Below are 25,558 nucleotides of genomic sequence, written 5' to 3'. Positions count from 1 at the left end.
CACTTGTATTAGTTCACGGGGCAGATCTGCCTCCTCCAATATGGCGGCGACGTCGACGTATCGCAGCAGCGGGCCAACCCGCTCAATGAGGCGTCTATGTATATATGTCTATGGTCACACCCACCACTTGTTTATGGCAGCCGCAGCTGAGCCACTCTGCCCCGCTGTGTTTTTTTTCTTTTTTTTTCTTTCTTTTTTTTCTGCCCCGCTGTGGCGTCGGGCTGACCTGTGCAGCTGTGACGTCAGGGCTCTTCCAGCCTGTCTCCAGCGGCGTCGGTGTTGACAAAACGCCGATAAAATACTCGCTGAAAACTTTCCAATCCATTCTGGACCTAGAGCACTGACGGACCAGAGTCTGTGGGCGGTTCTCTGAAAGCAGAATGTGGGCCATTTGCAGCAGAACTATGGTAAGTACCGCACCTTCAGCTGACCCACATTACACTGGCCAAAAGCCAAGTTAAGCTTAACCTCCTGACATTAATAACCATGAGAAGTATCTCAGACAGCCTTTATGATTATAATGACTCATCAGTCAACACTAGTTAGCTAACAGCGTTGAAGGAATGAAAGATGTTAGCAAAGTTAGCTGACTTAGCTGGTAATGGACTAAAGTAACCTGAGCGGCTGCTAACAGTAAGCTAGCTCACCTCAGTGGGTCAAAGGTGGTTCTACCAGAGGAGCTGTGGCGCCCCGGTGCACACATCAAGACCGATACACAACAAAACAGCGTTCAGCTAACGTTCCTCATCATCATCACGCTGATTTTGAAGACAAAGCCACCTGTTGTATCTGTCTGGACAGACTTTAAATGACACAAGCTAGCCTGTAGACACCGTGGAGCGTTCCGGGCTCATTTGATAGCTGCAACCTGCTGCAGGTGAACAATTCACCTTCATTTTTACACCTGATCGACAGATTCTTTAGGAAAGGAGAACTTAACTAAGCGGGGGAAACTACATTTGGCACCTTTTAAAAATAGATGAATATTTTAAAGCAGTATCATTTACTTCTCAGCAAGTCTGTTTACACGCTTCCTGCTGTTGTTAGGTGAAAGTGAGTCAGACTGCCGCCCCCTACCGGCGAGACATGTCGCTATGATGGAGGTCACTCTGAGAACTGCTACCAACTACCCCTCAGTTTGTTGTAGACAGGATCACTGTAGCTGTTAACCTTAAACTAGCTGTGGCAGCAGACACCACTGGCGAATGTAACACCAGTGATGGAGTCATGTGGGAGTCAGTGGAGCAAGCTGCTGCTGGGATAACATGAGTCAGCACATTTTACACCAACTTTTGAAGTCCATGCCAGCTCCAGTGCATGCAGTCATTAAAGCAAAGAGCACATATTCTGAAATTGATGTACATTTTTCAAAGATTCAACTTTTCACTGTTTTTGTAATCATTTGTAATGAACAAAAATAGTATTACATAGAACTTCTAAAATGATGTAATAATATAATAAACACAATGCCTGTTGAGAGCGCGCGAGTTCTGAACATGTCACGAACCCGTTTGGAGGAAAAAGCCATGACATGTATCACCAATGTGATGTTTATAAAGTGGATTGAATAGAAAGTAGTCGTATGGACTAGCTACCATGCTGCTGGTGACAGCCACAACATCACTGAACAGACTACTTAAGAGATGTTTTGTGCCCATTGTTGGCTTACAGGAGTCACTTTAATGACAGGGAATTAAATAATGACAATAGCAACAAAATTACTGGCTTTGAAAAATAATGCTGTTAAAAAGCAGACTCCCCCAGTAAGCCAGTTAGTGTTTCAGGGTTAGTTTAATAACACCGTCCACTACACACATGTATTACATGACACTGTCTTGTCTCTCAGGTGAAGGTGGGGATGGCGAAACCCTGTGGCTTAATGAAACCCTGTCACTTGGTGAAGCCTGTATCAGCGACCCGGGTCTCTGGCAGATACCTGACCCATCAGAAGGGACTGCCCAGTCTGCCTGTCCCCCCTCTGCAGCAGACCTGTGAGCGCTACATCAGTGCCCTGGAACCCATCATAGAGGTGGAGGAGCTGAAGCACACCAAAGAGCGGGTGGATGAGTTCCAGAAAGCAGATGGGGTAGGAGAGAGACTTCAGAGGAGCCTGGAGAAGAGAGCACGCAACTCTGAGAACTGGGTGAGCTCAACAGCTGGACTGGGGGATGGAGTCCAGCCCATGACGACCCTCACAGTATCAGAATTTTTCCCAACTGTCATTCTGTTGATCTGTTATTAACTGTGTGTCGCTGTGTCTCTGTAGTTGTCAGAGTGGTGGGTGCAGGTTGCATACTTGGAGTACCGTATGCCTGTGGTTGTTCATTCAAGTCCAGGGTTGGTCTTGCCCCGCATGAACTTCCGAGATAAGCAGGGACAAATAAGGTGAGTGGCGGTGAGAGCCTTTCGAAGTTTACACTTTGTTATAGCGCCCCCATTAGGCCGAGTGGGATCAAATGTTTTGAGCAGCATTTGGACATCATTTATACTCGACATACCAAGTTTCGCATCTCTAGGTCCTTCTGGCTCTCCATAAATGATTAAAATGCAAACAATGATGATTAATGACGAACAGGCCACCCCCACATTCACCTATCAACATGGCAGTCAAGGTATTAGTTAACAGTTACCCCTAGAGCATGCATACCAAATTTGGTGAAATTCCGTCCAGTGGTCTTTGAGATACGCATGTGTGGCATTTATAGCGCCCCCTATAGGTTGAACTCAAAAATGCTTTGGTAGGCAGATTCCCAGTCCCGTTGTGAACCTGCCCACCAAGTTTTGTGATGATAGGTCAAAGGGTGTAGGAGTTATGGCCAATCATTTCTAAGCTCCGCCTATTGCGAACATTCATTGGTCCGTGGCAGCCATGTTTTTTGACCAATCTGGCTCATTTATAATAGAAACTTGTCTTTTCATCCCCCGAGGCTGTATACCAAATTTGGTGTTGATAGGGTCAATTTTCCAAAAGTTTTATTCACTTTACTGTTTTTCACATTATGCAAATTAGCAAAAAATCTAGTTAGGCGGACCTTTATGGTCCAATGATATTTTTTGTAGAGCACATTGAGCTGGACTTGTGCGTCAAATTTCAAGTCAATCAGACTTACGGTGTGAGAAGGGTGAATTTCTGAAAAACGCCTTTTCAATCTTCGGTACAATCTTAGAAGGGTTCTAACCCCGAAGGGGTAGAACTAGGGATGAGCGAGTACAGCATTATCTGTATCTGTATCTGTTAACCATATGAATTATCTGTATCTGTATCTGTACTCGGAGCGGGCGGGGCCTAACCCGGAAGTGGGCGGAATTTAACCAGGAAGTGGGTCGGGATGTCTTGAAATGAGCGAGGCTTTAACCGGTATGTTATTTTAAGCATGCAATTGATATGGGTTGATCAGAAATTGTTATTTATTGCTGATTATAAAACTATTTACAGGACAGCATCAGCATTGAGCTTCAGATGAATGGTTTTGATCACGATAGCAAACGAACTATTTACAGAACAGAAGTTTTGCAACAATGAATACAACACATGCGGTTGCAATTATCAAGTAAAATGTAATGAACAAGAGTTTTCATACTCAACAATAACTTTTCTTTTTTTTAATTTTTTTTTTTTTCCCACACCAGGTGTGTGTGTGTGTGTGTGTGTGTAAGTGAATAAGAGAGTGACAGAGAGAGAGAGAGGGGGGGGGGGAGACTGTGTTCTACGGCTCAAATAGTCCGACGCTGTTTTTCAGATCTGCATTGACTTTGATGAAGATCAAAACAAAAAACAAAAAAACTCCGACGACCGGCAGAGAGAGGGAGAGGGAGAGGGGGAGAGAGAGTATGGCTGTGTCCAAATTCAGGGGCTGCAGCCCACGAAGTAAGCATTTGAAGGCCAATTACGTCACAACGCTGCGTGAAGGCTGTCCAAATTCAGAGGCTCCTCCAAACGCAGCCCACAAATGCAGCCTGGCCTTCCCTCTTTTCGGAGGACGCATCGCTACTATCCTTCGCGGCCTCCCATATCCCAAGATCCTTTGCGCACCGCTGCTCAGTCCCGAAACAGAAGAGGAAGCAAGAGAAAATGGCGACATCAAGTGGTGCAGACATGACATTCAAATTTAAGTAATGGGTTTATACTCAGTTTTTAGTCATGTAAACATCCAACGCCAGATATGTTAAACTTCAAAACCTCCAAATTTCAACTTTCAGTTGAAATACGTGACGCTGGTGATGCTCTGGTAAATATAGTTGTTATTCACCAATGGGTTAATGTTTATTTTGTAATGTTAATGATTCAATTTAGATTTGACACATTTTGTCGTTAATTTTTGTACACACACAAATAAATGTACACGTTTGATAGATTTGAACCAAAACAGACTTTAATGCATCTCTTCATTCACAATCGTGACGTAAGGGGCGGGAACATCTGGTGAGGCAACCAGGAAATACTCCGAAGGCTAGACCGTCCCATTTAACAACGGTAGACGCGGCCTTCAAAGACCTGTCCGAAGGAGACCTTGTGGACCGCAAAGGCTAGGCCACTGAAGGCTGCAGCCCCTGAATTTGGACACAGCCTATGTGTGTGTGTGTGTGTGTATGTGTGTATTAGGGTTGTCACGATACCAGAATTTCAGTAGTCGATACCAATACCTGTGAATTTCCATGATTCTCGATACTAATTCGATACCACAATTTTAAAAAAAACAACAGAACCCATGTACTTTTAAATTCACTAATTTATTGAAAACTGCTTCAAACTGTCAAGTATTTAACACCACTGTGCTTCAACATCTTTTTGCACAGAATTTAAATTGCAGTACCAGCTGCCAACTGCCAAAAGGTACTTTTAGTTTAAATAACATAAGGTAAGAGACTGTCAGACAGTATCTCATCATGTCGCCTTACGTATAATGACGCAGACCGTACCGTTACATTACGTTAAACATCTACATGACGGAGCGACTGAGCGAGAGTAGAAGCCTGCGCCCCAGCTCACTCTCATGCCCAAATGACGGAACGTAGGCATATTCGGGTTAACGTATGACGTGACACAACAGTGATAGTAAACGGAAACTCACTCGAAACTCACTTGAATTCTCTAAACAAGTCGGGGTGCCTGTCTTTGAGGTGTTTGGCCAGGTTTGACGTGCTTCCTCCTTTCGTTTGAAAACTTCTGAGGCACTGTTTGCATGTCGGCTTGTTTGAGTCTAGAATTGCTCCGTATTCATCCGCCTCGAATGCAAAATATTTCCACACGCGACTCTTAGTACCTGTCTTGTCGACGAGCCGACGTGTTGTGCTTTCACTCTCACTTGCTGAAGCCATTTTTTCTAAGACGGCAGGTTTCCTTCTTCAGCGCCGCTGACTGCTCTGTGCTGCCGACACGCATATACTGCCCCCGTCAGTTCCGCCAAGAATCGACACGGCTCGCCGAGTGAAAAGTTGTATATTCGGTTCTGACGTTACCAGAAAAAAGCAAGTATCGTATTATTTTTTTCGTGTCGGCATCGAATTGGTACCGAAGTATCGGTTCTTGTGACAACCCTAGTGTGTATGTATGTGTGTGTGTAGCTTGATTTCCAATATTTATACCACTACTAGCTTTATTTTTTTCACGAAGTACAGCAAGAAAGTGTCGGACACCGTGCGTGAAGTAAAAAAAAAACAAAAAAAACTGGTTAGAGCCAGGCAGCCAGATGACGGTTAAAAAAAGAAAAAGAAAAAAAATCTCCGACAGGCAGAGACGCAACGCGAGTCGGCACCACGTCTGAACGAACCCACGTTTACCAGAACTCTACTGGTTCATAAGTAAGTACCAACCTAAGTAATAACAACCTGAAGCTGAAGAAACCCTAAACATTAACGGAAAACGACCCGCGAACCTGAGTGACTGAGGGAGAGACAGAGAGCTGTTCTGTGTGTGAGTGAGCAGAGCGGACACAACAACACATCTGCATGTGTGCAGGGGGAGGGGCGCTGTAGCTTATCACAGAACGCAGACACAGTCAGCTCCCCAATGAGGATTTTCATTCAATCCGAGCACAGATATTGACTCGTATAACTCGTATAATACTCGCACTCGGCAAAAGTGCTTTATCCGTACCGGATACTCGTTTCAGCCGAGTATCCGGCTCAATTCTAGGTAGAACCCTTCTAAGATTGTACCGGTTGTTTATTATTATTATTATTTGTTGTCTGCCGCTTGAGCTCAAATTCCCGTGAGCTGGAATGGCCCAGAAACTTGAAACTTGGCCCAATGATTGGAAATGATGTGCATCAATTTTTATTAAAATATGAGCCCAGTCGGCCGGATTGTGGCGCTGTAATTAAGGCTTGAAAAGGCGTTTTTCAGAAATTCATCATTCTCACACCTTAAGTCTGATTGCCTTGAAATTTGACACACAAGTCCAGCTCAATGTGCTCTACAAAAAATATCAGTGGACCATATAGGTCCGCCTAACTAGATTTTTTGCTAATTTGCATAATGTGAAAAACAGTAAAGTGAATAAAACTTTTGCAAAATTGACCCTATCAACACCAAATTTGGTATACAGCCTCGGGGGATGAAAAGACAATTTTCTGTTATAAATGAGCCAGATTGGTCAAAAAACATGGCCGCCACGGACCAATGAATGTTCGCAATGGGGCGGAGCTTAGAAATGATTGGCCATAACTCCTACACCCTTTGACCTATCATCACAAAACTTGGTGGGCAGGTCCACAACGGGACTGAGAATCTGCCTACCAAAGCATTTGAGCTCAACCAATAGGGGGCGCTATAAATGCCACACATGCGTATCTCAAAGACCATTGGACGGAATTTCACTAAATTTGGTATGCATGCTCTAGGGGTGACTATTGTATAATATATTGACTGCCATGTTGATAGGTGAAAGTGGGCGTGGCCTGTTTTTCATTAACCGTCATTGTGTGCGTTTTAATAATTCATGGTGAGCCAGAAGGACCTACAGACATGAAACTTGGTGTAAATGATGTCCAAATGCTGCTCAAAACATTTGATCCCACTCGGCCTAATGGGGGCGCTATAACATAAGAGTGTAAGCTTCGAAAGGCTCTCCCCACCAACTTATAAGTGCTATTGACTTGAAATTTTTTGTACATGTCCTCCTGATAGTCCTCTACAAAAAAGCCTCTTCAGGGTGGCTCGTTTGGGACAAAAGAGGTTAGAACCCACGGATTGCCGCTTGCGGCTATATATATATATATATATATATATATATATATAACAAAAATACAAGAAATATACACTCCACTAGAATAAATATACATATATACAGAGCAATAATGCCAAAGTTGTAAAACTTTGTGTCTGACACTCAGAGTGAGGAATTGAACAGTTTGATGGCCACAGGCAGGAATGATTTCCTGTGGCGCTCTGTGGTGCATCTTGGTGGGATCAGTCTAGTACTGAATGTACTCCTGTGGCTGACCACCACATCATGGAGTGGATGGGAGCCATTGTCCAAGATGACATGCAATTTGGACAGCATCCTCCTCTCTGACACCACCGTCAGAGAGTCCAGCTCCACTCCCACAATGTCACTGGCCTTGCGGATCAGTCTGTTCAGTCTTTTTGCTTCCGCTACCCTCAGCCTGCTGCCCCAGCACACAGCATAAAGTCTAGCACTGGCCACCACAGACTCCTAAAACATCCTGAGCATAGTCCGGCAGATGTTGAATGACCTCAGTTGTCTCAGAAAATAGAGATGACTCTGTCCCTTCCTGTAGAGGGCGTTAGTGTTGTTTATCCAGTCCAGTTTATTATCAATGTGGACCCCCAGATACTTATACTCCTCCGCAATGTCCACACTGACCCCCCTGGATGGAAACAGGGGTCAACGGCACCTTGGTCCTCCTCAGGTCCACAACCAGTTCCTTGGTCTTTGTCACATTGAGCTGCAGATGGTTCTGCTCACATCATGTGACAAAGTTGTCCACAGTAGTCCTGTACTCATCCTCAGCACCTTCACTGATACATCCAACTATTGCTGAGTCATCCGAGAACTTCTGGAAATGACAGGTCTCTGTGCAGTAGTTGAAGTCCGTGGTGTAGAGGGTGAAGAGGAAGGGAGAGAGGACAGTCCCCTGTGGGGCCCCGGTGTTGCTGACCACTCTATCTGATGCACAGTGTTGTAAGCGCACACACTGTGGTCTGCCAGTCAGATAGTCAATAATCCAGGTCACAAGGGGGAATCCACCTGCATCGCTGTCAGCTTCTCACCCAGTAGAGCCGGACGGATGGTGTTGAATGCACTGGAGAAGTCAAAAAACATGACTCTCACAGTGCTCGCTGGTTTGTCCAGGTGGGCGTAGACAGGGTTGAGCAAGTAGTTGATGGCATCCTCAACTCCAAGTTTGAGCTGATAGGCGAACTGTAGGGGGTCCAAGAGTGGTTTGACCAAGGGCTGGAGCTGCTCCAAGACGAGTCTCTCCAGAGTCTTCATGATGTGGGAGGTCAGTGCCACAGGTCGTCACAACTTTAACTCACCCAGTGTTTGTCGCGGTGAAAAAAGTCACTGTGACGGTCAGCCGTCCCGACCGAGACTTCAGTGAACTTTCCCCCAGAAAACAGCCTCCCTCCCCGCAAGTGAATGAGTCAGACAGCGTCCAGGTTACTGATGGTGATTATGTTATTATGTAATTTAGAGTGAAAAACGTAACTTTGTCACTTTCCAAGATGTTTGGGGGGTCAGGATCTCAATCACAACACATTATAACAGCATCCATATGATTATTAACAGTCAGCAGGTACATGTTTAGATTAACAGGAGGACACCAGGGGAAACACGTTGAAAAAAACACTCAGATGTCATCATCATGACGTGTACCGTCACGCCTCTTTTGGAGCCGCGGCGCCGGCTTTCTGTATGAATTACACACTGGTTCATCTTTTACGCCGGAGCTGCTTGGTTCTGTGTGAACAACCAACGGCGGAGAATTGGCGAACCGCTGCTGCGGCAATAATGGGGCGTCTCTATGTGAAAAGGCTTAGAGTGTAGTGAGTTTGGAGACCAGGGGAGGAGGTGTGGGGAGGAATCTCACAGGAGGATGAAAGGCTGTAAGGAGTAGGAGGGGGTGGAGAAGGTGGTAGTTGGTAGACAGCAGTAGGATTGATGGTGGTGTTATCAGGGGGTGCAGGGGCCTCAGTATCAAATCTGTTGAAAAACAGATTGAGTTTGTTGGCCCGGTCCATGCTGCTTTCAACTCCTCTATTGCCAGCTGACCTGAATCCAGTGATGGTCCTCATTCCTCTCCAGACCTCTCTCGTGCTGTTCTGCTGAAGTTTACACTCCAGCTTCCTCCTGTAGTTTTCTTTACCCTCCCTGATCTTCAGCTTTAGGTGTCCCTGTATTGTTCTCTCCTCCTCCCTGTTGCCAGCTCTGAAAGCCCTCTTCTTTTTATTGAAGATTTCTTTGATGTCGGCTTGTTATTTGGGTAACAATGCACAGTCTCAGCTGGAACAGTGGAGTCTACACAAGAGTTGATATAGTCCGTGATGCACTATGTGAGCCCATCAATGTCCTCTCCACGCGGCTAACAAAGTGACTGCCAGTCCGTGATCACAAAACATCCCTGAAGTGTCTCATAAGCTTCCTCCGACCATCTCACTGTCCTTGTGGTCGCAGGCTGGGTCTTCACCAGAGGCACATAACAGGGGTTGAGGTGCAGCAGGTTGTGGTCTGATCTACCCAGTGGGGGGAGGGGAGAGGCATGCATCCTTCACATTAGCATACAGCAAGTCCAGGGTCCTCTCCTCTCTTGTAGGACAGTTTACATACTGTGTGAAGTTGGGCAGTGCTGTGTCCATGGTGACGTGGTTGAAGTCACCCGAGATAGCAATGAATGCGCTTGGGTGTTGAGTCTGTAACCGGGCTATGGCGGAGTGGATGACGTCACACGCCGACGTCGTGGTAGCAGAGGGAGGAATGGAAACAGTCACCACAACAACATGTGAAAACTCCCGAGGCAGATAATATGGTCGGAGTCCAACGTCAAACAGTTCAATAACCGGGCAACAGATACGCTCTTTGACGATAAATGAGCTGGACTGCACCACCTGTTGTTAACTAGAACAGCAAGCCCCCCTCCTTTACGCTTACCGCTCCCGGTGCAGTCCCTGTCGGCCCGAACAATCTCACAGCCCTCGATGGAAACGTTGTTGTCGGGAATGTCCTGGTGCAGCCATATCTCCGTAAAGCACATTAAACTACACTCCCTCTGACTCTTGGCTAGCGCCGTTAGCTCCTCCATCTTGTTAGCTAGCGATCTCATGTTACCCATGATGAGAGAGGGGACACTCGACTTCAATCTTCTCTTCTCCGTAAGCCGCCGTTGTCTCTACCTTGCTCTTGGATTCCGCTGCTTTATTCCTCCCCTGCAGCCTCTGTGTGTCCTTCTACATATCTCTTCAGGGATGTCTGCTCCCAATGTCACCTCCCTAGCACACTGCTGCTAAGAATATGACACTGGCTACCACAGACTGGTCGAACATTCGTAGCAGCCTAGTGCACACATTAAAGACCTGAGCCTCCTCAGAAAGAACAGCCTGCTCTGTCCCTTCCTCTAGAGGGCCTCAGTGTTGTCTGACCAGTCCAGTTTAGCTCGTCGGCACGTTCCTTTGTCCCCTCCACTGCTCCTCCTGCCCTTTTCATGCCTGTGATATTTCTCACCCCTGCCCACACCTCTCGGGGGTTGTTCTGCTGCAACTTGATGCAGTGTGTGTGTTGATGAATGAAAGCATTTAAACACAGTGTGTCAGGTCGTGTGTTGATCTGATCAGATGTGGTTGCACACCTTTCACTGGACGGTGACAACCCACTGATGATCCTATCACCTGTTCCCAATGAACCTGTTCACCTGTGGAATGTTCCGAACAGGTGTTTCTGGAGCATTCCACAACTTTCTCAGTCTTTTGGTGCTCCTGTCCCAACTTATTTGGTAAAACATTACAAATATTGTCTCTCTACTCTTTTCAATTGTGTAAATGTAAAAAAAAGATTAGCAAATGATCACATTCTATTACATTTATGTTTCACATGGCGTCCCAGCATTTTGGGACAGGGTTGCATGTGAATGATTTGGCCCAATGATAATTAGCACTGTGAGCCTCAGTGCTCACTGGGGAGGGCAGGAAGGAGGAGACAGAGGCCGATGGTGAAGGTGAAGCGGGTTTTATTGTCCAGGTGGGCAAACAAAAACAATGCAGCAACAAAAATCACGGAATAAACGAACAAAGGAACAGCCGTCTCTCTAGGCAGAGGGCTTCCGCGTCTGCCGTCGCTGTCCGTCTCTTCTCCGGTCCTCTCACAGGACCCAGCCTACTGCAAGAGACCAGAACCAGGTTACAAGCATGCTTATATAGCTGATTGATTACCTGATTCTGTCCAGCTGTCTGAGCACCGGCTGAGCCACTCCTCCCTCTCCTCCAGCAGCCGGCGCCTCAACCACACCCCACTGCCACAAGCACATTATTGTTTCCTATAGCAAAAAAAAATAGCAAGTCTAGTTTAATACAGTATGTCTCAGTACTTGGTGCTACATATTACAACCGCACACTATTTTGTCCATGTCATGCAGCGCCACTGTGCTGTGATCAGTTCTTTTTTTTAAACCCAGTAAAAAGTTTAGACACTAACTGATTTTCCTTTATTTAACCAACAGAAGGAAAAAGTGTACAATTGAACATTTAAATGTGTTGTGGAACAAAGGTAGGGCAGGTGTGGTATTTAGCAATTAATAATTACAAATAGTAATTATTAAAATTAATAATGATAATTATTCATTAAATCAATAATACGGGGCACCACCCTGGGACCAATAACCAGACCGAAAACAGTCTCAATAGAAGAGTATACAAATATGCTTAATATTTAGAATTAACGAAAAGGGGAAGGAAATGAATCCGAGCGCTGACCATCACAATCAGCAGTTACCACAAAGCATATGCACGAATAATCACAGAAAACTGCTCTGTACAATATAAGAGTTTATTAATGTTAGCAAATTGATCAATAATCAATAATACTTCAATCATCAAACATCTATCATCAAACTACAGCAGCTAAACTATGAAACTAAAACACTAAGACAACTCAAACAATAAACATGCGTGTGCGTGCATGCGTGCGTGCGTGCGTGTGTGTCAGAGAGACAAAGAGAGAGAGAGAGAGAGCCAAGATGGCCGACGTGATCTCTTTGAAGATTAAGTTTTCTACGTATAAATGTGAATCATGTTCTCTCTGTTTAGATTTGCTGCCAAACTGATAGCAGGTGTGCTGGACTTTAAGACAATGATTGACAAGTGAGTACTGAGCTGAAAATATTCTCTTTATTGACGAGATACCATTACCTGTTTTGTCTCTTGCTACTATACAATTCTTAAAATCGACAACAACATCCACATTTGTGAGATGGACATCAGACCTGACATTTGATATCCGATTAAAAAGAGCATCTTTGGCTCAGTGTTAGCTACAAAGCTAACATTTATGAAAGTTTAACTAGCTTACTGTGTGTTGTAGCAGCTGTTTCAATGATGAGCTCACTTATCAGTGTGATGCAGGTTATTGAATTATTAACATGAGCATTATTTGCATTATAAACCGTCAGTGAACCAGATGATTTTTGCTTTGTTGGTTTGGAATCTGACTAATCTACATGAATTAAAGGGCCGACCCTGTAATATTTCATATATGTTTCATTGATCATATCATTTGGAGCAATCAGCTTGTTGCACAGTAATAAGGTCACAGAAAACTGTATACGATCAAGTGACTAACCAGATGAGTTTTCACTGTGACTCGGTGTCTTATTACAACAGTAAGATGATGAGCTGATCCCAGAGTTGTCATGAGATCTGATTAAACTAGTGTCACTATGTAAATAGAGGTGGATCTAATGAAGCTGGTAGTCTCAGAGACATTGAGTGAAGTGGAATATATTGTAAATGATATTGTGGCTAAGTAAGTGCTCATATGTTTTACAGTGAGACACTACCAGTTGAATACCTGGGAGGGAAGCCCCTGTGTATGAATCAGTACTATGAAGTGCTGTTGTCCTGCCGTATCCCGGGTCTGAAGAAGGACTCGGTGGTGAACCACGCCAAGAGCTCCAGGCCGCCCAAACACATTACTGTTGTACACAACTTTGAGGTGAGGAGCTGTGTCCGAGCTCCTCTGGGATCAAGGACATCAGTTCAGCGTAGTCTGGCTCTGTCTTGGCTACCAGGTTTCACTGAGCCTGACATTAGTGCCGACTGCTATCAGCAGCGAACTCCGGGTTTTCTAGAGTATGACATTTTCAACACATTCAGTGATCTAGATTGTTGTCTCATAAAGAACAAGTGATTATGAATACGTGATTAACTCAAATAACAGTTTAAAGTTTCTGCTGCCAGAGCAGAGAGGAAAACAGTTTATGCGATAGAAGGCTTGATGAAAAACAGTTGCTGCATCAGGTCAAAGTTGTAATCACCATCCATTAGGTGTTTGTGTCTCTTACATGCCCTCTTTAGTTGAGTCTAAATAATACAGGTGTGGACTTATATATAACCAACTGTTACTTTGTTTTTCTCTGACCTTATTCTTCTTTAGCTGCAGCTAATAACAATTGCCAGTTACAGTAATTACATCTGGCACACAGACAGTTGTCCAAGAAAAGTGAGAAGCCTGACTTTCTGAGGCTTTCTTGTCTTTCTTCCTCTTGGAATCAGTTCTTTGTGTTGGACGTGTACAACAGTGATGGAACTCCACTGACGGCTGATCAGCTCTGCGTTCAGCTGGAGAGGATCTGCAGCTCCTCACAGACCAACATGGAGCCTGTCGGCATCCTCACCACCCAGCATCGCGACTCCTGGGGCAAGTCCTATGTCTCTCTCATCAAGGGTGAGCTCAGAGACCACTGACGCTGAACTGAAGAGCGATGTCTTCTCAAACAGCTGAAAAGCAGTGTGCTTGTATAATGAATCAGAAATGTAGAAAGATAATACAGAAATAAAACATTTGTGGAAATACTAAATGGGGAAAAATGTGAAGGGAAAAGAATACATAAATAAAATGAAAAATAAAATTGGAAGACAAATAGGTGAATTAATTAAGGGAAATAACTACGGATGCAAATTACAACAGACATCAATTCATGTCGCCCTTGATAAATTATTGAATGCCTAAATTGTTTTGTATATTTTTGGCATATTCAATGACTTATTTATTTATTGAGCCATATATTTATTTATTTAATTTCTTTTCCATTTTGGACGTTTCAGTCTCCCAAATGTCCAGTGCAATAGGGAGGGTAATCTGATGAAACTGCATTTATAGGATTCAAACAAAAATTTTGAGTGTTTAAAAAAAAACCCAACATTTTTTAATTATAAAAACACATTGATAAATCATTAAGTATCTTTATTTTGCAAATTAGAGTATTGGCTGCTGTCTAGATATCTCCATTAGCTAAAAAAACCAAACATGTTTGTGTACTTAATTTGTGCAGATAAGACCAACAAAGAGTCGGTGTCGGCAATCCAGAGGAGCATCTTCACCCTGTGTTTGGACGGAGCGATGCCCCGAGTGTCTGAGGAGACGTACCGCAGCTGTGCTGCCATCCAGATGCTGCATGGAGGAGGCAGCCAGTGGAACAGTGGCAACCGCTGGTTTGACAAGACACTGCAGGTGAGGATTTTTATACGCACACACATATACACACACACACTCCAGTGCGCGGTGCGCGCTGTCTCCGGTGTGCTCTGTGCACCTGACAGCACAGTCGTGTCCACTGCAGCGATTTCACACACAAATAATTATTCCAGCTAGTTACCAAAGAGTCCGGCCCTCTCCACTGCACTCCAAGACAGGGAGTGTGATGACGGCACAGCGCTCAATGGGGAAATATTGATTTAAGGTTTGTGTTGGCTGATATTTATGAGCGCAAATACGAGGTTTATGAAAACGGTCACGAGAAAAGTTTTGTGAGCACGTTGTCATAAACATTCGAACCAGCAGTGTTACTCACGTACTTGCACTTCCGTATTTGAGCTTATAGTGAAGTGTAATAGTTATTCCATAAACACCTTTCAGTTGTAAAAATATCAGCCAACACAAACCTTAAATCAATATTTCCCCATTGAGCGCTTTGCCATCATCACATTCCCTGTCCTGGAGCGCAGCGGAGAGGGCCGGACGCTTTGGTAACTAACTGATCCAGTAATCATAATCGATGGTCGAAATCCAAGATTAAATCAAAAAGCATTAAAGAATGAGTAGCCTACTGTTCATGTTTCACCAAATACAATTTTAGTTTTCATGTAGCTTGTGTGTGAGACAGCCCACAGAGCGCACTGGAGACAGTGCAGTCTCCGCACACACACACTGCCTCCTCTAGTTAGCTCATCTGGATCATCCTCACCACCTGCGAATATGGACTGTATGATTTATGAAAGCCTGTAAATAAAGTCAGTGCCAGCTCTCACAGAATCGTTACACTCCATATCCTCATTGTGAGTCCTAATCATGATGCAGGCTGAGTTCACCGTACACTTCAATGAATAAATAGTGTTCACCTATCAAACTTCCATTTTCAAATGATATCCCAGGCTGAGGGATACCACTGATCGCGCATATCTTGGGCATGTGAAGAAAAAAAACTTCTCTCACGAGAAAGGTTATCAATAGCACTACTGGTAATTTTGGGGTGAACTGTCCCTTTTTCAGACAGTCTTTACTCAAAGACATTCATAGAGTTGCACTCACTTGTACACAAGAAAAGACACAGAGGAATTAGTGTAAAGTAGAAAAAATACAGTTTGAGACTGTTCAAACCCCTGGCTCCTATCTCTCTGAATATCTTTATCATGGGGCTTTGACATTTATTACAAACTGTTTTTCACCAGTGTGTATCATACTCAAAGTGAATTGGTGAGCCTTATGTGCACGCTGCTTAGTCTTTAGTACACTTTTATTTATGAAACCAAATTTTGGCAAATTTCCTATTTATGGATCTTCTCTTTTAAACTTCAAATATAGAAATCACTATCTTTGCTCTCTTGGCGTTCTGCGATTGATTGTTCCACAAGTCTGAACTGAGTCCAGGTTGTCTGTGTTCAATGGGACTAACCTTGTTAAATAAAGGCTACATTTAAAACAAACAAAAAAAAGTAAATAAAAATCACTTTTCAGGTAAACAAACAAGAGCAACAATATGAATGTCTATGAGTAAAGACCGTCTGAGGATGTGTGCTGTTATCTCTTTTTTTTAACTCTCTGGAGTCAAGGCTGTTTGGCCGTTTTTGACTACTTTTGATTTTACCTTTATATTTCACCTTAAAAACTGTTTACCTTGCCTTGTTTGGTGTCATTTTTTTCAGCACAACCATGCATGTGTGACTTTACAGTTATTTCTTCATTTTGACATACTGTATTAACACATTGGACCTAAAAATCACACAAAAAACATCAAATCTAGTAGGAAAAGGGGTGTCATGGTTTTTTTTTGGCTTGCAAGCACTTTCCTTAGAATAGCCCGTTTTTACCATTTCTTCCTGCACCAAACGCACACCAAACGTGATGACAATATTCAGGAAAAAGCATGGCATAAATTATTTATCATAAGTCTCGTTTTACTTGGCCTATCAACACAATTTAAAACTGGTATATAGTTTGAAGTCTTGCTGCTACGTCATCTCAAATCAGTCATGTGATTTGGATGCACCAGCGCATCCGTTGACTCAAGAAGGTTACAACATGTGCATGAAATAAACAACTAAGGCCATTATGACAATAATTGGGATACACTGCATGGATGGTAGCTATCTCATTTAATCTAATCTATCTTTCCACCTCTGGCACACATTACTCAGTCTGTAATGCAGTCCGATGTTTTATGTTTTGCTCTCTGAAGATTTCTGACCATTCTTTCAGTTTATTGTTGGAGAGGATGGGACATGTGGTGCGAACTACGAGCATGCCCCAGCTGAGGGCCCACCCATAGTGGCTTTGATTGACCATGTTGTAGAGTACACGTAAGTAGGTCAAAGATTAATTTGGCTGTGTAGGTGTTTTGTTACAGCATCTTTGAATGGTTAGCTACAAGACAGAAAGACTCAATAATCTGCTAGAAAATCACAATAAGAAAGTCTTTATTTACTATGACTTTGGGTTTTGTTCCATCTCATGTTTCCCTTCTTTTCTTTCTTGTTTCTGTAACAGGAGGAAGCCAGAGATGGTGCGCTCTCCCATGGTGCCTTTGCCCATGCCCCAGAAACTGCACTTCAACATCACGCCTGAGATCAAGAAGGACATCGAGGAAGCCAAGAACAACATGAACACGTGAGGCCAGATTATATTACATGACATCGGTATAATAAATATATACATATTTATACTTAATAACATTAGGCATACAGATGGACCAGGTCTCACTGTCCTGACATTTCTCCCACCACAGACTGGCCCAGGACCTGGACATGAGGGTCATTGTATTTGGCAACTTCGGGAAAAATGTACCAAAGGCCCACAAGATGAGTCCTGATGCTTTCATACAAATAGCACTACAACTGGCTTACTACAGGTGAGCTGCTGAAAGGTGGTGTGGAGGTGAACAACAAGGCTCACTTCAGAGCTTCATGTAACAAAAACCATGATCACAAAGTTCAGCTGCAACAGAGACTCTTGTCTCCCGTCATGGAGGTGGATCTGCCCGTCCTCAGCTACTTATAATAATCTGTAACCTGACGCACCAGATGGTTTGTTACACTGAGAAGGAGCAGTAAGAAACTGTTTGGAAATGGGCAGGCAAAAAAATACTTGACAGGTGATTGGACTAAACATCTGTCTATCACCTTCTATCGCGGGCTAACTGTTGATCACCAATCAGATCAACAGTAGGAGAGCGCTGTCACCAGCGGCGCTCGTTGGTAAAAACAAGCAGAGAAAAGAGCAAACCCCTCTTTTTTATTGAGGAAAGCCTTCAGTGTTGTTCTTTCAATGAAACATAATGATGTAAATGTTGCTATAACAGCTACGCTAGAGCTTAGATCGGGCCCAAAAAATCAAGCCCGACCCTACCCGAACCCGTGGCCATTAGGTCCGAGCCCTGCCCGGCCCGACACATTAACTGTAATTATGAGCCCGAGCCCGATTTAAACCTGACAATTTTTTAATACGTAGTGTAACAGTCAGTTATTCAATGTAGCGCCACTAGGTGGCGCCTCCTTTTGTTTAGTGGGTAATGTAACCTGTACTAGTGATGGTATACTCCATTCCTTTTACTGACTCCAGTTTGTATGAGTCACTCACTAAAGTGAATCGGGTTTTCGAGTCACTTGAGTCAGTCACCCAGAGTGTGCGCCACGGAATGCGAGTTTATCAGGTAAGGGAGGGGCTCTACGAGCTGGGAGGGAGAGCGAGTGAGCTGTGAGCTAGCTTGATACATTTACGCAATTGCAGTTAGAATAACAGTTGTGTGGCATGTCTCCTCTTTGCAGTTAGCTGGCGGTAGCAGTGGTGAGTCAGGGAACGAGTTAATGGAGACAATGACTCGTAACTCCTGAGTCAGTAAAAAGAATCTCGAGTTTTGAACGATTCGTTCATGACTCGCACATCACTAACCTGTACGATGAAGAAGAGCAGGTGTACTTCCGCTCCCCATGAGAAAGGATACTGCCGACAGAGCGAAGACTCCCAATTTTATTTTGTCTTTATTTTGTAAAGTGTTGGTGCAAGAACCTCGGCCTGTGTTCGTTTGCATGTATGCCTGTAACATCTAGTGCCGGAGAGACCTGGCATGGTGTGGTCAGTATTATGAATAAAAGTGCCGTGCGGAAACCCCCACATGCTGCCTGCTGTCTCTTGAGTAACCGGAGCTACCCGCACTAAAGTGGACCATCACCTTCCCCTTCACCAGCCCATGTTACAGTGGGCTGTTATAACTGACATGTTTGAACTACAGAAATCTGTTTAGAATTATCTTAATGAATAATGCAACAAGGAATAAGCATGTAAACTGCGTTGTTTGTTTATTCAGAATGGAATGGATCACAAATGAATAAAGTAATGATTAAAAAAAAACCCACAAATGCTTGATCAAGGGCCCAGCCCGGCCCGGCCCAAGGATAGTGGCGGGAAATATCGAAACGGTCCGCGGGAGGAGTTGCCATTGTTGTTTTTAAACAGTGCTTCTCTGGCTGTTGTTACACCTAAACCACGTCCGTAGCTGCCAGTAGTTCCTTATATGATGCTGATTAGTTAAACAAGAGCATAGCTAGAAGTCTGGCTAGATGGATTTACAAGATCACATGATCATGTGATCTCTTGAATCCAACTGCCTCGCAAGGTAAAATGATCCGGGCTTATATGTACAGTAGTAAGAATAATTAATTAAATAATGGTACTAAACTAATGAGTCAAAAATGAAAGTCTTTGTTTGAAGATACTATACTTGATGAAAGTTTAAAGTGGAAAAAGACAACATCTGTTCTTTTCTGAGGAAAAACTACCAGCAGTGCAGGACACACCACAAGTTTATTTATTAATCTGTAATAGACGTGTGAAAGCTTCTACATATAGTTATGTAGTCAGCATTTTCCTGCCTGGTGGCCGACAATGCATCATGAAAGTGAAGTTTACAGAGAACCAATCGAAACAATTATTCATTGATTACACTGGACTTGCATTTCTACATTTTCAGTGCTTTTCCGTTCTACTGACTTTACAACACCTGTCACATTCACCGATTCACACACACATTCATACACTGAGCTACAGCCCCTTAAAACTATATGTGTTGCAAAGTAAGTACTCTCCAGAGGGAGCTGTGGCAAGTCTGAAAGATGTCCTCCATTGATGTCACTTGAGTACGTGTCTGTTGGTCTGAAGACCAAAAATGTATGGCTGTAGAGTAGAGCTAAGTGAGCTCATTATCTGCTGCAGGCTACAGACACAGCCAGATCTCTGACAGAAGTGTTGGTTGCACTGTGGGTAATGTAGGTGCCATGTTTTGACAAGAAAGAAGAATGTGTGAAATAAAAAAGAGACATGTCGTTCATGTTGTGTTACTGTATCATCACACCGTCTCTTGTCATTGTTCAAAGTGTGTGTCTTTTGTGCTGTGAGACGGCATTCGTTCTCACTTCTAAGAGCAAAATGACTTACTTCTTTGAATTTTTGTACACTCGAGAATATTTTTCTCTGAGCCGCTTTATACATGAAGGTCATGATGACTAAGCAACAGCAGGTGTGTTAGAGTTCTCTCACACCATCTTTCCTCTTTTCCACAGGATGTACCAGCGCTGCTGCGCCACATATGAAAGTGCCTCCCTGCGTATGTTCAGACTGGGCCGCACAGATACAATACGATCAGCCTCGAGTGCCTCTGCTGCCTTTGTCAAGGCCTTTGACAATTCAAGCAAACAGGTCTGAATAGAGGGGAGATTTTGCCGGACTCTATTTGTAATTACAGCCACCATTTTGACAGTAACTAAGGTCACAATGCAAACACTCTGCCATGTGATACTGGGCTCAATGCTTAGTGATACAACAGTCAGGTTCAAATGGAACTTAAACATTTCAGAAAAAGATGAAACTGGGGATGGAGCCAAAGACAAAGTGGTGATGAATAATGTTCAGTGTTACACAATCAGATTCAAGTCAAGTTAGATTCAGATATATTTGAACACTGTTAAACCAAAAAATATGTCTTAACTGTCTTCTTTCCTGGTTTTTCACAGAACACAGAGAAGGTTGATCTGATGGTGAAAGCTGTAAGAGCACACAGGTCATATACTAACATGGTGAGTGTTCACAGCACCAGTGGTGGCAGAGAGTGAAGGAGAAGTCTGCTGATCCTTTCTATATTTTTCTACTAACAAGTATCATATGTGTTTATCACAGCCTGATGTGTCTTCTTCCACAGAGCTCCAAAAACTATGAAAACACATCAGTGAGCCACATGTTCCTTCATTACGATAAACACACACACTGAACCTTACTTTGACTTAGTCCCACACACACCATCCTGCTGCCACAAACACTATCTAGAGCAGCAAATATGGATTAATCTGCTGCTGAAAATAGTCCCCATCAATGCACTGTCCCCTCCGGTTTGAGTAATGTTTGATTAAAAAGTACAGTGACCAGTTGTTTTAGTAAATAATGTGTTTAGTGTTTACTGCTAGTTGCAATAAGAAAAATCTAGAACATTTAGTCTTATTGTTAACTGGTTTGGATCTGGTGACTGCCATCACAAAGAAATTAATTCTGTCTGTCCCCACAGGCAGTCAGTGGCCAGGCCATAGACAGACACCTCCTGGGCCTTAAGATGGTGGCTGTTGAGAAAAAACTCTCCATACCTGATATCTTCACGGACACAGCCTACGCCAAAGCCTTACACTACCAGCTGTCTACGAGTCAGGTATGGGCCAGAGAAAACCACTGAGAAATTCATAATGGCTCAGATATGTTCTTCTAATGACAGAATCATAGTTTTAAGTAAATGTGTTGCTTAGTGCCCAAACATGAATATTCTGTAAATACACATCAGTAGTCTAAAGTAGGAGTACATGGTAGTAGATGGACCAAACAGTTTGCTAACTAACATCACATTCTCATTTCTTCATAAGGTACCGTCCAAGACTGACTGTGTCATGTGTTTTGGCCCAGTCGTACCTAATGGATATGGTGTGTGCTACAACCCTATGGAAGATCACATCAACTTTGCAGTGTCGTCTTTCAACAACTGTGAAGAAACGAATGCAGAACATCTGGCTCAGGCCGTGGAGGAGGCACTGCTGGACATGAGGACAGTGCTGGAACAAACCCCAAGAGCCAAACTGTGAAGCTCTTCTAGACTTTAATACTTGTCATAGATGAAGTGAGTGCTACAGGGCTAGTGTCAGTGATGACCCAACTCAGTCACACTTCATAGTGATACAACTAGTGTGACTGAGTGACATTTGAATGACTAGACCCCACAGCTGGTGCGAGCTCCTGTTGTTAGTATGAAGCAGCTTTTTGTTCACTCACCATGTTGATCATCATCATGCACTTTAAATTATGCTGTTAAAAGACAGGGCAGTGCTGGTACTCTAGTGTTACAATGCAGAATTAATTAATAATGATGCACAAACTCAAACATTTCGGTGTCAGATTGGAACACTGAAATACGAACAGAAGTGACCTTGTTGTGGTGCCCTGGTAGCTCAAAAAAAAATCAGACAGGAATACAGTGGAATCAACAAGTCTTTCCTTGGTAACTTAACGTAAATACACAAGTTTTATTTATTTGAAGTTAATTAAACTTAATATGTCTAAAGTTTTATTTTCAGGCTAATTTATAAACTCAAAGTGTTTTGATTTGAACTGACTGGTTAGATGACTGTACTCTACAGAGTTCAATGGAATTTTTCTTCTAAGGAAACATGATCAGCATATCACATTAGCCGACTTCCCAGCATGCATTGTTTGAGAGTTAAAACTCTCTTGGGACCCTTCTGTCTCATAGTTTGAAGAAAAGATACAGAAGGGTCCAAAAGTCTGAGACCACTCTTCAAGATACCTCTGTTTTGCATTTGTTTCAGATGTAATTCTATTTGTTTCATCCCAGATAATAATATCAGTTTAACAGTTTGAGCGAAAAGTTGAATGTTTGAAAAAATATCAGTGAATGTCAGAATATCTCAGTATTTGTCCCCCTTCATACACTGGGCTGCATGGACTCCACAAGGTAGTGTAAGACCTGCTGACTCATGTTGTCCCAGCATGATGTGACAGTGTTCCACACAGCTTCTTGTGATGTCACAGAGGATGTTTGGCTTTCTCACTCTTCAAGTGCCCTCATACATGTTGAATGTGGTTGAGGCCAGGTGACCATGGAGGACAGTTCAGGACAGTCAGGACTCCTTGGTCTTTTTTGGTCTTCAGTAGTTGTGTGGAAGCTTTGAGGTGTTTTGGCTCATTATCCTGCTGCTGCATGAATCCTTCTCCACAAAGATCCAACCAGGGTGGAGGGTGGAGCATGTCTCTGAAGAATGGAGCCGTGCTTCTCCTCAGTCAGGGTGGAGTCAGTTCTGTGCAGGAGTCTGAAAACATCTTTAAGCACCATGTTTCAGTGTGGCTTTGACACACTGGTATCATTCTCTCTCCTGTTCGTCTTCTTCCATACACCCTTCTGTTACTGACACTAATCTATCACTGGGATTCATCAGTAAATAGACTTTTTTCATCATCCAATGTGAAATCCTGGTATTTCTAAGCAAATGTGTTGCTTAGTGCCAAAACATGAATATTCTGTAAATACACAACAGTAGTCTAAAGTAGAAGTACATGGTAGTAGATGGACCAAACACATTGCTAACTAACAAGTGTTTGTCCTTGTTTCCGTCCTGAGAAGTCGTTCAGAAACTGCTCCTCATCCTCTCAGTTTAGTAAATTGTGTATCAGTGACGAAGTTTCTTATCCATCTCTCAGTGAACTCAGCTTGATGCATTGACCTTCTGATGGTGTGGCCACTTTGGCTCTGACTCATTGTGCAGATTGTGTAAAGTGGTTCAGAGTTCCAGCACTGCCCCCTAGACTTTTAGACTAGCCGTGATTTGACGCTGAGAAAACCCCTCTGCCTAGAATAATAATCTGACTTCTGACACTTTCACTTAACTACTGAATTTTCAAACCTTCTGGCTATTTCCAGGTTTACGTGACAATTTTAGAGATCTTCAATGTAGCCTGAGACTTTTGGGCCCCACTGTATATGGTGGAAATGTCTTCAATACATTTTAAGATAAGTCATAGTTGTTTGTTTTTGCAATAATGAAGATGAAGATTAGTAATGAAGTAAGTCTCTACCCCCTCAGACTTTAACACTTTTGAAATATTCCATGGGAGCAGCTTCAAATTTTGGAAATTGTCTTTTTACCAATGCTGTTAAAAAAGCAGCTCAACAGGAGCAGCTATGACCTTTCTGTTTGAGGAATGAAGAACTGGCTCTTAAAATTGAGAAAATGTAAAAAACCATTCAGGTCATAATGCTCTGCATTCAAAGTTTGTGAAAAGTTTTATCAGTAAATGGAGCCCTGTTTTATAGATTTAATTTACATTTCGATTTCATTTGAATGTGTCTTTACTCAGTCATATTTAGATATCTAAAATGGACTTTTAATGAGGTGAACACAGATCGAAGCTAACAGTGTGTATGTTTTGAAAAAACAAATATATAAACATTGAAATAAAGTTTAAGATTGGATGAGTTTTCTTTTTTTATATATTTGAAATATTTTTAAATATATGTTAAACATTATTTGATGAAACATCTGTGACACAGGGAGGCTGGGCTGTGTGTTGTCTCTTATTACACTGCTTACTTTCTTTCCAAGTCTGTTGACAGATGGTGTCCAGGGCGTCACGCAAGCTAGGACCGCCACTTTTCATGACATAAAATAATATTCATCATTAAACCATATCTTTTAGAGATTGGATTCTATGATTAGGCCAATCAATTTCAGTGTCAATTTCCAAGCAATTATCACTAAAGGTGCATTTTTATCTCTTTTTTTTTTGATCAACCAATCACAGCTTTTAAAAGAATGTGTCACACAGCAACAGGGTTGACCCCACCTCCTCACTGAGGTAAGTTTCTGTCTCTTCCTGCTCAGAGCTGCTCCAAGAGGTTCCCTGAATCACTCTTAAATTAGGGTTAGAAGTTTTTTAGGCTCAGTCAGAAGCTCCCTGAGAGAATTCTCCGAATGTTTGTGAATACGGTTCCTGGGGCCCGCCCAACCTTTTAATCACAACCCTGTTCCAGGTGATGTGAACAACATTGATCATCTTGTTACAATGCTACTGGGAAACCTTGGGTACTGGCATTCATGTGGATGCCACTTAACCCAGCCACACACTGTTGTGGACCAAGTACACCACCTCATAGCAACAGCACTCCCTGATGGCAGTGACCTGACACACCGCAAACACTGTTCAGGAATGACTTGAGGGTACGTGACAAAGAGCTCAGGGCTGTTGACTAGGCCTACAAATTCCCATCCATGGAGGCCCTGCCCCCCAACATACAGGATTGAAAGGATCCACTAGAAATGTCCCGGTGCCAGACACCACAGGACACCCCAGAGGTCTTACAACCATGCCTTGACAGGTCAAAGCTTTTTCGGCTGCACAAGGAAACCTGTTGAATATTAAGCAGGTGGTTTTAATGTTGGGGCTGTTTGGTGTATTGATGTGAACTGACTGACTCTGAAAGGTCTGACTTTGGTATTTAACTATAGTGTTTACTTTAAGTCTCTGCCTAGTTAAAATATGGGCATTTTGTTGCCACTGTGAACTGGCACTGTGACCACTGAGGACTGACCTGTAGAAGTAGAGAGAATGTACTTGCTGTCGTAATAAAGACCCACAATACTGCAATAATAAAACTAGTTTTTGTTTGTGAACACTTTCATGCATCATTTCCAAGTATCAAACTATTGTGCTAGAAAGTGCAAGGCTTGTCTGACCTAACCACTGTGACTCATGACTACCAGAAAGCAGCCTCCCCATTTCCTGCCTTG

The 25,558-nt window shown here is 43.1% G+C and overlaps 1 protein-coding gene across 1 annotated transcript; it reads left to right on the top strand.

Annotated features, from left to right (window-relative positions):
• Positions 1–112: 112 nt before the first annotated feature.
• Positions 113–24,243, top strand: LOC311275042 (carnitine O-acetyltransferase-like). The gene is made up of 14 exons (XM_084383204.1): positions 113–407; positions 1,847–2,143; positions 2,267–2,385; positions 12,263–12,316; positions 13,001–13,166; positions 13,727–13,898; positions 14,506–14,684; positions 16,929–17,029; positions 17,217–17,336; positions 17,455–17,577; positions 20,285–20,420; positions 20,735–20,797; positions 21,280–21,417; positions 21,626–24,243. The coding sequence occupies exons 1-14, from the start codon at positions 381–383 to the stop codon at positions 21,839–21,841; spliced, it is 1,911 nt and encodes a 636-aa protein (XP_084239330.1). The 5' UTR covers positions 113–380; the 3' UTR covers positions 21,842–24,243.
• The last annotated feature ends 1,315 nt before the right edge of the window (positions 24,244–25,558 follow it).

The sequence above is a fragment of the Pagrus pagrus genome, assembly GCF_965226575.1.
Source record: "Pagrus pagrus genome assembly, chromosome: 19".
Taxonomy (NCBI): Eukaryota; Metazoa; Chordata; class Actinopteri; order Spariformes; family Sparidae; genus Pagrus; species Pagrus pagrus.
This window is presented reverse-complemented; position numbering and strand designations above follow the sequence as displayed.